The sequence below is a fragment of the Aphidius gifuensis genome, linkage group LG3, assembly GCF_014905175.1.
Source record: "Aphidius gifuensis isolate YNYX2018 linkage group LG3, ASM1490517v1, whole genome shotgun sequence".
Lineage (NCBI taxonomy): Eukaryota > Metazoa > Arthropoda > Insecta > Hymenoptera > Braconidae > Aphidius > Aphidius gifuensis.
Window position 1 is genome coordinate 25,423,739 of NC_057790.1, and position 14,302 is coordinate 25,438,040.

The following is a 14,302-nucleotide window of genomic DNA, read 5'->3' on the forward strand; positions in this document are numbered from 1 at the left end:
TTTTTTTTGTGTATGTCTATGTGTTGTGTGTGTGTGTTATCAAGTGGGAGTGTTTATGCTTTTGAATTTATTATTTTAAATATATATTAACTACATCTAGATGAATTTCTATTTGTTAATCAATAGAATATCGTTTTTATTTATTATTTTATTTACTTAAAATTATTATTTTATCATTCACTAAACGTATCAGTTGGCGCACCGTGGCCTTTGCCCTATTATCGTTTATTAATTTTATATTTTTTTTTGTTAATTATTTTCTTTTTATCATTTCTTAAAAACCACTATCTACATATCGCTATCCTTCACCGGTCTGAAAACGCTTTGTTTCATTCACATATTTTTTTTTCTTTATTAATTATATATATATTTTTTTTTTCATAACTTGTTTATTATTAATAAAAATTTTTAAATCATTTGTACGTACTTGAAAAACATTACTTCCAACCTCAACGGGCCAATGCATAGAGCTTTGATTTTTAAATAAATTTCATCATTTTAATATCAAATTTTCTACATGCATTTTTCAAATCATCTTTTAATACATCTTGGCCAGTATTTTTTTTTTTTTTTCAAACAAGTAATATGCGTCGAAAATCGAAATTAATGTCTCGGTTGGAAAAAATTAAAAAAATTAAATTAACAAAATAATAATAAAAACAATTTATTATTTCATTATTTTTTTTTTTTGTACCTATACTTGACGACTCCACACACCACACTTACAATAAAAATTCTCTAATTAATAACGATTCTATCATCACAATTCATAAATATGCTATATATATATTTTTTTTTTCATTTTTTTCTTAAGCTTTTTATAGCCTCGATAATCTATACAATCTTGAAAAAAAAAAGACAAAATAAAACAAAGATAAATTTCCAAAAAAGCTTCAATATAATTTTAACCAATTTTCTTTTTTATCTTTCCACTATTTTCTTCTTTTCTTTATCCCAATAAAAAAACAATTCTTGATTAGAAAAAAAAAAACCAAACAAATTGACAACAAAACAAACAACATCGACACATTTTTTTTTACTACATCGTCGTGGCCACAATGGGGAAGTAATATTTACGTATTTGAGAAGCACGTCAACAATGTGCTTTAACCGAAACGTTAATCAATTTTTAATTCATCTCAATTAATTCTAACTACATGTGTGAGTGTGTGTGTTTTTTGTGTCGTTCAAGGCAGTCCTCAGACAATGACAAAAAAAAAATCCCATAATATATAATAATAATAATTAATTAATAATAATAATGTATATAAGAACAGTACAACATTAATAATAATATTAATAATAAAAATAAAATTAATAATAATAATCCAAAACGGTGAACGTTTTTTTTTCGAATTGAATTTTTTGAATAAAAAAAAAAAAATTCCAAACAACGATTCCAAGTTTAATTCATAAATTGCACATAGTGCTTCAGCCTCAACATTATAACGATTTATTTTTTCACATTTTGTTTTATTGTTTATTGTTTTTATTAAAAAACAATACGCCAAAATTTATTATACAACAATTATTCAATCAATCGAATTTTTTGTTTTATTCCTTTGTTGATATTACACATTTTTCCAATCGTTATTTTAATTCATTCATTAATTGTTTATTATTTTTAATAATTTTAATATATATTTAACTATTTAACATTGTCTCAGGATAGCCATGACGATATTTTCAACCATTATTAGTGAATAATATATAGTATTTATGTATGTATAGTAACAACCGATAGTTCACCTATTTTTATAACTATATTTTTAATACATACATATATATACTATTTTAATAATTATATATATGTATGTATTATGTTTACATGTATTTTTAAATTATATAATATATTTATTTTTTTTTATACTTTATGTTGCATTTTTATGTATACTTTTATATGTAACAATGTTATGTTTATGTAAGGCCCAATATGTTCAATACGAAGGAAATAATCTGTAAAAATAATACGTTGAATTATTAGATAAATTAATTAACAATGTAATTGATTTATTTAAATATTTAAATGGTTAATTACCTTGACAAAGCAAGGACCCCAATATTACTCTACATCGTTTGTTAGTATTGTTGATGGGTTACCCTGCACAACATCGATTATTCAGCTGTCTACACTGAATAGCTCTTTGTGAAGTGCTGGAAATTCAAGATGTGGTTGTGATCTTTTGAATTTAGCAAGTGCATCCATATGTAAAAGTGATATTTCACGTAGTTGTGGTAATTTTGCTAATAAAGCATCACAAACAGTAACATCACCTTTTATTGGTAATATATGATTACGATCAAGTTCTGATCTTAAGGCTCTTATTACTGCTTGTGATAACCTTGTTATTTCTGATTGTCCTCTTAGTCCAGGTCGATCTGTATATAAATAACAACAAATTAGTATAAATAATATTCATGTTATTGATGATTTTATATTGAAAAAAAATCGAAATTTTACCTGGACTTAAAAGAACAGCTGCACTATAAAGAGCAAGTTCAGTTTCTGTGAGTTTAAGCTCAGCTACACTTCTTGCAATTTCAAATACACAAGATACAAGTTTCATTTCAGCTGTGTCTGATGTGAAAAAGGCATTTTGTGGTAACATTGTGTCACCATAAAGAACACAGTTTTGTTGAAGATCAAGGTACCTACTCATACGTAGCACAGCCAACTCAAAAGAACCTAAATTAAATTAGTAATAACAATTATTATTATATAATTAATTAATTAGCTTAATATATACTTTAGTTATAATAATACTTACCAGCTTTGAGAAGAACAATCTGATCATCTTGTGATAGTTTCATAAAACCTGGTACCATTTTTGCAAATTCAATAATTTGTTGTATAACTGTCGTTAATTTTTGTGCACATTCAAGCCATAATTGTTCATGTGCCATATTTTTGTAATATATCAATTTAGTTAAATCTTGAGGTTTACGAAATGATTCTTGAATAATATCAGCTGATACAAGGCACGTTCTCGCATGAGCATCTGCTATCGTTTTTGACAGCAGCTCGCTGATTTGTGCCGGATCTATATTGTCAAAATAAAAGTAATTAATACAATAATTTATTATTAAAAATAAATATAATAAATATATTTAAATTAAATTTAAAGGAATAAAAGATTTATAATCATAGTAGAAATTGTTTTCAAGGGCCCTTATCTATCATGTTAATTTTCATACATATAGGGGTATGATGAAAATAGTGTCGCTTCCTAACTTGGTGCCCCATTAGTGTTCATTTTTCAATCATACCCCTATTGTATTATTTATCTTCATAACAATTTCTACTATTTTAAATGACAATAAAATATATATGCGTATAATTTAATTTGCAATAATAAAATTCACACATGACGTTGAAACATGAATCTATAAATCATGCATTTTCTTTTTTTTTTTTAACGACAAGAATTTTAAAACAAAATTTGAGGCCCATATACATGCTGTATACAAATATAGAAAAATTAAAGACAGAAGATAAACAACATTGACTGAGATTAATTCAAAGAAATATAATAATTATTGAAGAAAAAAAATTGAGTGATAACAGAAGAAAAAAAAAAAAAGAAACCCTTCCAAAAGAGAACAAACAAAATAAGCAAATCAAAATCATGCATAAGTGCAGAAAGGGGGCTAGACACAAAACATTATAGTCTCACATCTTGCATGGGACATACTGGGTAGATTGGGAACTTCATCATCTTCTGGTGTATTATTGACCCTTTGTTGTTGGCCACTGATGAATGTCGTTGAATCAACCATCGTGTATGAGCCATGACCTAGACTTGCAAGATCTACAGATGCTTCTTGTTTAACAGCAACAATTCCACCACCACTTAATGTACCACTATTTGTTGTACCACCATTACCACCACAGTTGTTCCCATTTCCATTGCTACCCCCATTATTGTTACTAACATTATTGCCAGCACCACTTACACCCTCAACCCCATCACCACCACCACCACCACTACCACCTGAGTTACCACCTCCACTACCCGTACCGCTTCCGGTTGTCGATGCGGAAAGTGGTTTTCCTATTTTTTTTTTTTTACCAATGGACATTACATAAGTTGCTATTTTTATTTTTTTATTTTTTCGTTAAAAAAAAAAACTCAAATTTCTACATAAAGCTCATGAAATACTTGAAAGAAAATCATATATTAACAGTTATAAATTATTAATATTATTAGATATGGATTGACATATAATTAAATGAAAAAAAAAAAAAAAACCACAGTGTTTTTAAGAAATTATTAATAGTATTTTTGAATTTTTAAAAATGAGCTTTACATAAAAACTTTAGTTAGTAAAGGTTTATTTATTTATTTATTTTGTTGAAATAATTGATTATTAATTTAATTTTAAAATGAAATTTACCTGTATTAACAACACTGGGTATTACACCAGTTGCTGTGACTGAGGGTGTATCAGGTGTTAATGGATCAACTTGTGTTTGGGTCGGTCTTGGATCATATGCCGTCGTACTGTCAACATAATCAGCACTCAATTCATAATTCGTCATTGCCTGATGATTGTAGTAGCCAGATCCACCTGTTCCTTGTCCTGGTGATGCATATTCACTTCCACCATATGTGTAGCTGCTCAGTAGTCAATTAGTCCATGATATTTGATGAAAAATAAACAAAAAATACAACATGAAATATCGAAATGTCTATGTTAAAAAATAAATCAAAAATATATAAATATATTTTTTTTTTTTGAAATTTTATTTTACTAAAATTTCGGATTTATCTTGATGGCTTGGTTGATGATCTTTGATGATGATGATGATGATGATTTAATGTTGTTTCAATATGAAACTACAGATTTACAAATATATTTTTTTTAAATTTACATTATTAATAATTTCTTTTTTTGCAATTAAATAAAATATCTTAACAAAGAAAAATACTGACCCGCCGTTGTATGAATGATGTTGATCTGAACTACTTGGTGTTTGATGTTCAAATACACTGCTATCCGGTGCAGTTTCAGATGCCGCTCTCATTTGCGCTCTGTGAAATCTCACCTCATCTTCAACTTTTTCTCTTTGTTTTTTTGACATACGTCCAAATTTAACAGCTGCAAAATATAATAAAACATAATTATATAAAATAAATATAATAATTTTTTAAATTATAAACTTTTACAAATAATAAGTTATTTTTAATGAATTTAACAATCCGGTATATTAATTTTCACATATAGCAACAAATAAAAAAAAAACAATTATAAAAAAATAAAATGATACAAAGAAGTTGCAACATAAATGCGTCTTGCAATGAGAAATAAGAACAAAGACACTTTGAAATAATAATAATAATAAAATATCGATAATACTGTATGTTCATTTCAATGCATTATTATGTCGAAAAAAAAAATCATTAGATTCATATAAAATCTAATTAAAAAATTTGTTTTTCTTCTGTTCATTTAAATTTTTTGTTTGATTTTTATTCTACTTTCATTTTTGAAGCGAAAAAAAGCAGCTTGTAGATGAAAAATAATAATAGTAAAAAAAATAGAAGATCATTATTCGGAACAAAACATCGGAGATTAAAATGAATTCGATAGAATTTTGTAGCACCAACGTCATTGTTACGTCGTACAATTGTGTGGCCCTAACACGCCCATAGGCATTACAGTGAAAAAATCAATGACATGATCAGACGTATACATATGTAGCCATAAAAAAAAAAAAAACAAATATACTTTAATAAAACAAAATACAATTGATTTTTTTTCTTTTTTAAAATTTGATTATTCCATTGTCAAAAAATTGACTTGAATTATTTAATTAAAAAACAAAAATTCAAAGCTTTCAGATTTTTTTATAAAAAAAAAAAAAAAATATACATAAAAAGATCATTAAAAATTGTTAAAAATATAAATATTTTTTTTTTTTTTAATTTATAATGATTTTTTTTTGAGCTTGATATTTTTCAAGTATTTGAATAAAATTTTTTAAAATAAATATGCATACTACATGTGGCTGCATAATGACAATAAGTAGGGATAATTGGCTATTATGCACATGCGCTTTAAGAGAACGCGGAAGCATTGACTATGACGTCATATGATGATGAGTGTTTAGATGAATTTAAGAAGAGAAGGGAACTTTAAATACGTCACAAGCTCAAGCAGTGACTATTGCCCCTTCTTTTCTGTTTCGAACAAGAATCAAATATAGTGTACAAAAATAAAATGCGCGCGCATTAAAATTTTTTTTTTTCGTAATAAAAAAGCTTTGGGGTGTTGTGAACGATAGTCATAGAAAAGAGAAAAGATGTGACTTTAGCCACGTGACGTCACTTTTGCAAGACAGCTGAAAAGCATGCTATGGATTGTCATGAAAAAAAAAAATAATAATAAGGGGGAATGTGACACTGTGTATATAAAAGTACATGGGTGTGTGTTCTCCGTGAAAATATGAAAGCTTGCACATGTATACAAATAACCACACATTGAAAAAGCAAGAAATGAGGAAGACACGAGAAAACCAAAGGGTGATCGACCGATGAGACGGAGAAATAAAAAGAAAATAAGTGAAAAAGAAACAAGTTAAAAGAAAAGAAGAGAAAATGAGAAGTAATAGAGAGGAGAAGGAGGAGGAGAGAGAGGAGAGAAGAGAAGGCATCTGCTGGAGGCCCATAAAAAAGAAAGAGAAACAATCAGGAAGAACTTACTATATATATAATGCATTTTCTGGTTGCTATATATAGGTGCGGTTCATTTATACATCTATTTTATACTACTGTAAATATTTATGTGTGTATTATATAGATAAATGTGCATATAAATTTGAGCAAAATATAAATATAGATGCATCAATATTAGATAACAAATATTACATACATAAATGGCCTTCAATGTATATATATATTTATAAATTTTTCATGGTTTTTACATGATAATAAACTTTGAACAAGTAAAAATACTTGTCTTCAGTATTTGAGTATTAAATAAAAATTAGTTAAATAATTTCTTTTTATTTTTAAGTATAGATGGATTGCGTAATTATATAAGAACAAAGTTCAAAGTTATGCTGCATAATAGTATTATTATAAATTATAATCTACAATTGGTTTTTTTTTATTTGGATTAATGTAATATAAAAAAAAATGGCTCATGAGGGGATCGAACCCGCGACCTTCGCGTTATTAGCACGACGCTCTAACCAACTGAGCTAATGGGCCATGCCCTCGCCTACAATATTTTCACTATAAAATGTCAGGCTAGCTAACGCCATATGTTCTGCACTGAAAAATATTTTTTTGTAGAAATATAAGTCATTTATTGAGCTGGTTAAAGCATCCTGTATCCTAAAATTGAAACATCCAAGTAATTTAATCACTGTAATGATTTTGTGAATGTTTTTTTTGTGAATTTTGATGATATGAAAATAACAGTGCACCAACATGTGCAATAAACATAGCTAGGTTAATAAAATTGTGGATATTTTAAGATAAATAAATATAGTTACTCAGACTGCTTCTATAATTATGTTGTTAAAATTTTTTACAATGACAAAATTGGGTGGTTTCGTGTTGTATCAACAAAAATAGAACTAGCTGATTTATTACGAGTTGAATAAATATTATCTATATAATATTATACATATATCTTCTATCAACCTAATATCCCATGAAAATGAAAATATCAAATTTATTATAGAAAATTTATTTTTGAAAAATTTAATGACACCTTGTGGATTCATCATCCCCCTTCATTTTACTAAGCTTAATTTCAATTATTTTGAAATTATTTTGAACTGTTTCAATATGCTCATGATTTGCACAGTAGCCAGTAGTTTTATTGTCTTTAAAAGGGTAATTTTTTTTACTTGATTAATATGATTTTTAAGATAATTTAATTTTGAAATTTTGGTACTATGAATTTTTACTTTAAATATAAACTTGGTGATTTTTTTTTCATCATCTGTACAGAATGCACTGATGCTATATTGAAATAAATTTTTCAAGTTTTATTAATATTCGTGACGTATTTGGAACAGTTTTTTAATATTATTTTCATTATCTGGTATTTGTTGGGAATTTTCTATTCAGCTGCCATTTACGCGACGATCATTCCCGTTAAAAAGAACACGAACACTCATAACAGTTGGAATCTCTATTGTCTTTTCTTGTGCCTCCCTTGAAACGTGCAAATGTCATCGTTTCACCTTTCGTCGTGTTAAAATGGAAAAGGGACAGACATGTAATGTTTAATGACTGTGACACGCGATTTTCGAAAATGAAAAAAAAAAAACTATTACATACTAAATGACAATTTAACACGCATATTCTCTCTTGCAAATTATAATCAAGAATTTTTGAACAATCTTAGAAGCCTTCCTCGCGACAAGGAGTGTATGACATGTAAAAATTTGAATGAGATTTTCCTAGATCATCAGCTGATGATGGCTCTGATATTTGTTGAGACAAAATCATTGACTGATCATTGACGACATCAACAGCATACCTTTCGAACAGCTCAGAAAAATTCTGAGCTGTTCGAAAACCATGGAAAATTTATCTTTTTTTTTTCTAAATAAATATAGCACCCTTATGATAAATCTCCTTTGTTCAAAATTTATATAAAACACACTATTTTTTTATTCTACATTTTCATAATACTTGTGTGAAAATTATTTACTTAATGCGTACTTGTTACGCAATATATTCATTAGCTACTCATGTATAAATAGTCTCAGTAAAAAATATACAATTCAAGAAGACAATTGAATTTTTATATTTTTATTATATTTTCTTCATGAGAATACTCAATCTGCCAGTTGAGTTATGTGTACTTATTCAAATCCAAGTATCTAATTAAAAAAAAAATATCATCTAATTTTTCGTTAACAATTATTCAACAAAATGCATTACTTTATTTCAAAATAAAAAAAAACTATAGTGATTTTAAAAATAAACTCATTCTTTATTTAAAAAAAAGACAACATGATATTTTATTTGAACCAGGAAGTAGAAAGCATCAAACCATAAGCCAAGTTCTTTGTGTCTGAAATATGAATCTTAATTTAAGATAAGTCTTAATCTGTAAATTAATCTACAATGTGTTTTTTATGCTTACATAACACAAAAAAAAAAAAAAAAGTAAAATTATTGTAGCAGACTGCGTGTAAGCCTATTGTATTATTTTTTTTTTTGACATTCAATGAATGATGATGAAAAAAAAAAAAAACAAATGGATTTTATAAAAATAAAATTTCGATTAATTTTCCATTTACTTAGTCGATCGATATGATTTGTGCGCATACGCAAGAAGTTGTGTGTATATTTGTCGTGTGAACTAGTGACTCGATAAAACGACATGTTTAACAAAATGGTATAAGAGGGAACGAAGAAGACGTTGATAAGGGGTCGTACACCCCGGTTAAAACAACGCGTAATGTACACGCCTCTCTCTATATATATTTTCATATATTTATATATTTGTATATTTATATAATTTCTTTTTTTTTCTTTCTTTATGCCAATGACTTTTCAACTTTCATTCTATTTTTATTTTTAGCTTATTTTTTTCAAATTCATATACTGATCAATCTTTAATAATTTATTATTTTTATGAGTATTTTTAATTTTTTTTTTTACTTATGATTTTATATATGATTATTGTTTATCGTATATATTTATGAAGAATAAAATTCTCTCTTTAATTCTCAACGGGTCAATGACTCTGATATATTTTTTATTTTTTTTTTTTCTACCAATCTTTGTACAAAACAATATATTGATTATTATTTTATCTATTTTATTTTTAATTATATATGAAGGTATGAAGAGTTTAAAAAAACAACAAGAAAGTCTTTTTTCTATGTTTAAATATTTAAAACTAATTAATTTGTGATTAAAAATGAAAAATTTCGAAATCTCATTAAGAAGTTCAATCAAGTCTCATGTAATTTAATTTGTGTGCATGTTAAAATATTTTCAAGTTAAATATCATGGATTTGTTAAATCACTTGTGAAAAAATAAAAAATTTTTAAAAATATGTAGACAGGAAGAATGCTCAATAAATGACGATATTTTTGGTTTAACGAGCTTTTAGTTGTCAGGGGAGTGTATTTAGTAGCACTGTTATACAAACTAAATACAAATAGTCAATATCATTATTTTTATTATTTTTTATTATAATAATAATACTGTGTTTATTATTATTATAATTTTTTTTATAACATTTTTTAAATGTATTTTTAGATTGGGAAAAAAAAAGAAATGAAAAAATAAAAATATATTTAAATTTGGAAAGTGTTAAAAAGTGAAAAGAGCAGCAGGAAGCTGGAAGGTATTTGTATGTTGAAATGAAGAGAGATTGTTGACTCTTAAATTTGCAAACCCACATGTATATTTAAAAATTGAATTTGAGATAGGACATGATATAGAGACGTTATTTGAATTTAAAAAATATTTCGTGTGTAAAAAAAAAAATAAAAAAAACAAACCAGAAGTGTTATAATAAAAAATAATAAATATAAAATTTTTTTTTTTTCAACAATAATTATTGTATTATCAAGTTTTATATATTTTAAAAAATTATATTATTGATGGAATTATTTAAACGAGCATATGAGCTAAAAAATTGTCATAAAGTTTTTCTTTTTTTCTAGTTAATTTTTAATTGTTTGAAATTTTAATGAGAAAGAGAATATATATTTAAATAAAAAAAATAATTATATGTTATATTTTTTAAATCAATTTTTAAATTAAAAATAGTTAGGTTGAGGAATTAATGTATGCTCAAACTTTTCCAATAATATTTAATTTAATGTATAAAAATAAATAAAACTCACCATCTCGGGACATGCCGAGTCGTAGGCACTTTTGAAGCCGGCAATATTGACACCGATTTCTATTGACACGATCAACAACACAATTTTTATTTCTCGGACATTGATAGTTGACAACAGATGATTGTGATCTTCTAAAAAATCCTTTACAACCCTCGCATGTTATAACACCATAGTGAACACCACTGCTTTTATCGCCGCAAACCTTGCACGGAATTATCTCGATCTGGGCTGTAAAAAAAAACCAATAATAAATTTTAATTAATTAATCATTACAATTATTTACATATTCAGTAAATGCAAATACATTTTTTTTCATAATTTCATAATTATTTGTTTAAAAAAAACCAACAATAACTTGATGTTAAAAAATTTATATACCCAAATTTAATATATCGTCAACTAGAAAATAAATATTAATGTTTCAATTTGAAAATAAGACAAAATTTAATTAATTAATCATTTTTTATATTTAAATCAATATGAAAATTTATATTTTTATTGTACATGTCATTGGCGGCATGTTTAATTATCTGTAATAATTAAAAAAACGTGGACAAAGTGGAAATATCGAAACTCCAATTGTAGCTTGATTTTTTTCATTTTTTTTTCTTTTCAATTTTTTCTACCTCGTATAGAATTGGCTTGGACCCGTCGATCATCTTGAATATTATTTCCATGACTATTTTCTGACTGTTGTAAAGACGATCTCGTTCTCGCCTCCGGCGGTTGCGGGCTCGTGCTGTCAGCACCCCAGGTTGGCGCCGATAAATTTCCCTCCATTTGCACTGCTTTTTATCACGATGTCGTTGCATTCGCGCACGAGTCTTCTTCGACAGTTTTAACAAAGACTTTTCCAGCATAACACAATGCCAATATATTCCGCTTTCATCACAAAGAAAATATATATATATCTATGAAGAATATTATTCTACTTTGCAAATAAGAGAAAGAGATTTTAAATTACCGAGTTAAAAAAGAGAAAGAAAAAAAAAAAAAAAAAAAATGAGATATCAAAGTATAAATTATTATTGACTCATTTTTTTTTTTCTTTTTAATCATTTGCTTTTTTTTGCAGTCACATTAAAGTTAAATAAAATATATATGAGGATAAAATATGTGGAAAAAAAAAAAATTTATAAAATAAAGAAATCGAGTGGTATCATCATAATTCTAGCGCGGTCTGTGTCGGTTGCACCATATAGTCAAACATTACATAACCAAGAACGATGAACCCAGAGAGACAAGACACGGGCAAACGTACTTTTTCTTCTTCCTCGACTTTAAAAACCTTATCATGTATCGCGTTACTCTTCGGTCATGCAGCTAAGCTGCAAAGAAAGACTCTCTAATATATTTTTTATATTTTTTTTTTTTTGTTTCCGAACTAAACCACTCTACATTAGTATAATATTTTTTTATCTAATCAAAATTAAATGATATTTCAAGATTAAACTCAACTTTTTATATTACAGTTATTTAATACACATAATATTCATATGAAAAAAAAATAAATATATTTTTTATTTTTTATTTAATGTGACTTGCTTGCTCTACATAATAAACAATCAAATAATAAAAAAGCTTTTTTTTTTTGATAAATTTATAACTCGCCCGTTTAAATAAAAATGAAAAAAAAAAAATATAAATTAAGCAACTAACTAGAAGATAATATATAATTATTAAAATAAAATCACTAAACTTTCTTTTACAGTTACTATATCACAATTGGAATATTTTTTTAATCGAAAAAATTACAAAATAAATAACTAAACAAAAAAAAAATATACTTAGAAAAAAAAAAAAAAAAAAAATTAGTATTAGTTATAACAATTCACATGTTTTTGACATTCACTAACACATTGGTTTTTTTTTTAATCTTTTTCGTCACTTTAGTCACAAATGAAAAAAAATTGTTGGAATCAAAAAAATTTTTTCGATGTCATCCAAAAGAACTTGGTAAAAACTGGTCGAGCGCAATACTTTTACGCTCTTCCCTCGCTCTCTTTTCACCCCCGCACATACACATTTGTCATCACATTACACACATACAAATATACACTGGTAAATCCACAAAACGCCTTCAATACTTAAATATTATTATTATTATTTATTATTCCTTTTTTTTTGTCCGCTAGTGAACACATTAACGGACGGATTCCCTTCCTGTATGTCTCTTTATTGCGCAAAGCCTTTCCTTTTTTTTTTTTTTATCTTAGCACCTCCCTGTAACACTATTTTTTTTTTTACTTTTTCTATTATTTTCTTTATCAAGTCTTGCTCAGTAAACCGGCTGGAAATATGTATATATCGAAAACTCTACGGCAAATAACGTATCGAATAAGTTCGAGCACGTAACGATATGAAGAAGACATTGTAAAAAAATTTTACCAACACATATGTATGCGAATTTAGTCGAATTGCGCAAATAAATGACTGGGATTAGATTTGATGCGAAATAAAAAAAATTACAAAATATTATATATGAGAACAAATAACGAGTAATGCATGAAATTAAAAAAGCAAGATATTAACAATGACGTAGAAAAAAAAATAAAAAAAAAATATACAAACAAAAGTTACTGATAATAATAGTATGATAAGTAATGATAATGGTGAAAAGTTAAATAAGAAAATAAAATATATATAAAAAATGCCGGAACACTTGTGACGTGTAGAAAAAAAAAAATTTTTCGAAATAAATTAATTTTTTTTTTCTTTAATAACTGTGGTATTAAAAATTCACCAATAATTTTCATCACTTAAATTGAATGATTAATCATTAACAATTTTAAATATAATAAATTTTTTTTTTTTTTTTTTTTTATTATAATATTTAACACAATAAATATTTAATGCAGTAATCATAGACGATACTAAACGCGATCCTCGACCAAGCCTTTTGGTCACGCGAGACTATTGCTGTCTCCAGCTATATAAATATATATTTTTTCTTTTTATAAACTCGTCAAAAATTATATTATTATGAAAAAAAAAAAATGTATAAATTTCATCGTAAAGGTAGAATTTTAACACTTTAATTAATTTTCATCGAATTTTAAGGGTATAAATTGGTGTTGAATTGTTTTATTTTTTTGGTATCGATAATTTGATGATACAAATATTGAGATGTTTTTTTTTTGGAGCCAGCGTGGTATAAGCAAAGCATCTCACAATATGTCAGGAATCCCCACCACAACACCGTCGAAGCTGTGGCAGGTCACTGAACTGTGTTCCACCGCCGACTATTGCCGAGTACCGTGGCTACTACCCCTCTTTACCCCCCTCGTATCATCGAATCATTTGATTACCCCACTACACCCTCAAACACAACTAAATATATATATATTTTTCATTTCTATCCCTCTTTAAAACACATCTTTATTATTGTTATTATTATTTAGTGTCGCGCCGTCGCAAATCTCAGCTACTCTCTCTTTTCTCTCCTCTCTACTCTCGCGATGATAACCGAT

At 26.5% G+C, this 14,302-nt stretch overlaps 1 protein-coding gene and 1 non-coding gene across 5 annotated transcripts in view; both read right to left on the bottom strand.

The window, feature by feature from the left end:
* Positions 1-521: 521 nt before the first annotated feature.
* The window catches only part of LOC122853235 (probable nuclear hormone receptor HR3), a 50,269-nt gene continuing 36,488 nt past the window's right edge, over positions 522-14,302 (bottom strand). Inside the window, exons 1-9 of one of the 4 annotated variants that reach the window (XM_044153581.1) lie at positions 11,459-11,829; positions 10,833-11,060; positions 4,935-5,100; positions 4,396-4,616; positions 3,693-4,052; positions 2,769-3,041; positions 2,462-2,686; positions 2,039-2,379; positions 522-1,956 (exon numbers count right to left, since the gene is read on the bottom strand). In XM_044153581.1, coding sequence (XP_044009516.1) covers positions 2,120-2,379; positions 2,462-2,686; positions 2,769-3,041; positions 3,693-4,052; positions 4,396-4,616; positions 4,935-5,100; positions 10,833-11,060; positions 11,459-11,612 — 1,887 coding nt within the window. In that variant the 5' untranslated portion in view covers positions 11,613-11,829 and the 3' untranslated portion in view covers positions 522-1,956; positions 2,039-2,119. Of the gene's footprint in view, positions 1,957-2,038; positions 2,380-2,461; positions 2,687-2,768; positions 3,042-3,674; positions 4,053-4,395; positions 4,617-4,934; positions 5,101-10,832; positions 11,061-11,458; positions 11,830-14,302 lie in introns of those variants that run through there. The other 3 variants (XM_044153580.1, XM_044153578.1, XM_044153582.1) reach the window with 3 other exon arrangements.
* Positions 7,141-7,214, bottom strand: Trnai-aau. Its single transcript has one exon. It is a non-coding gene; the product is annotated as a tRNA-Ile (tRNA).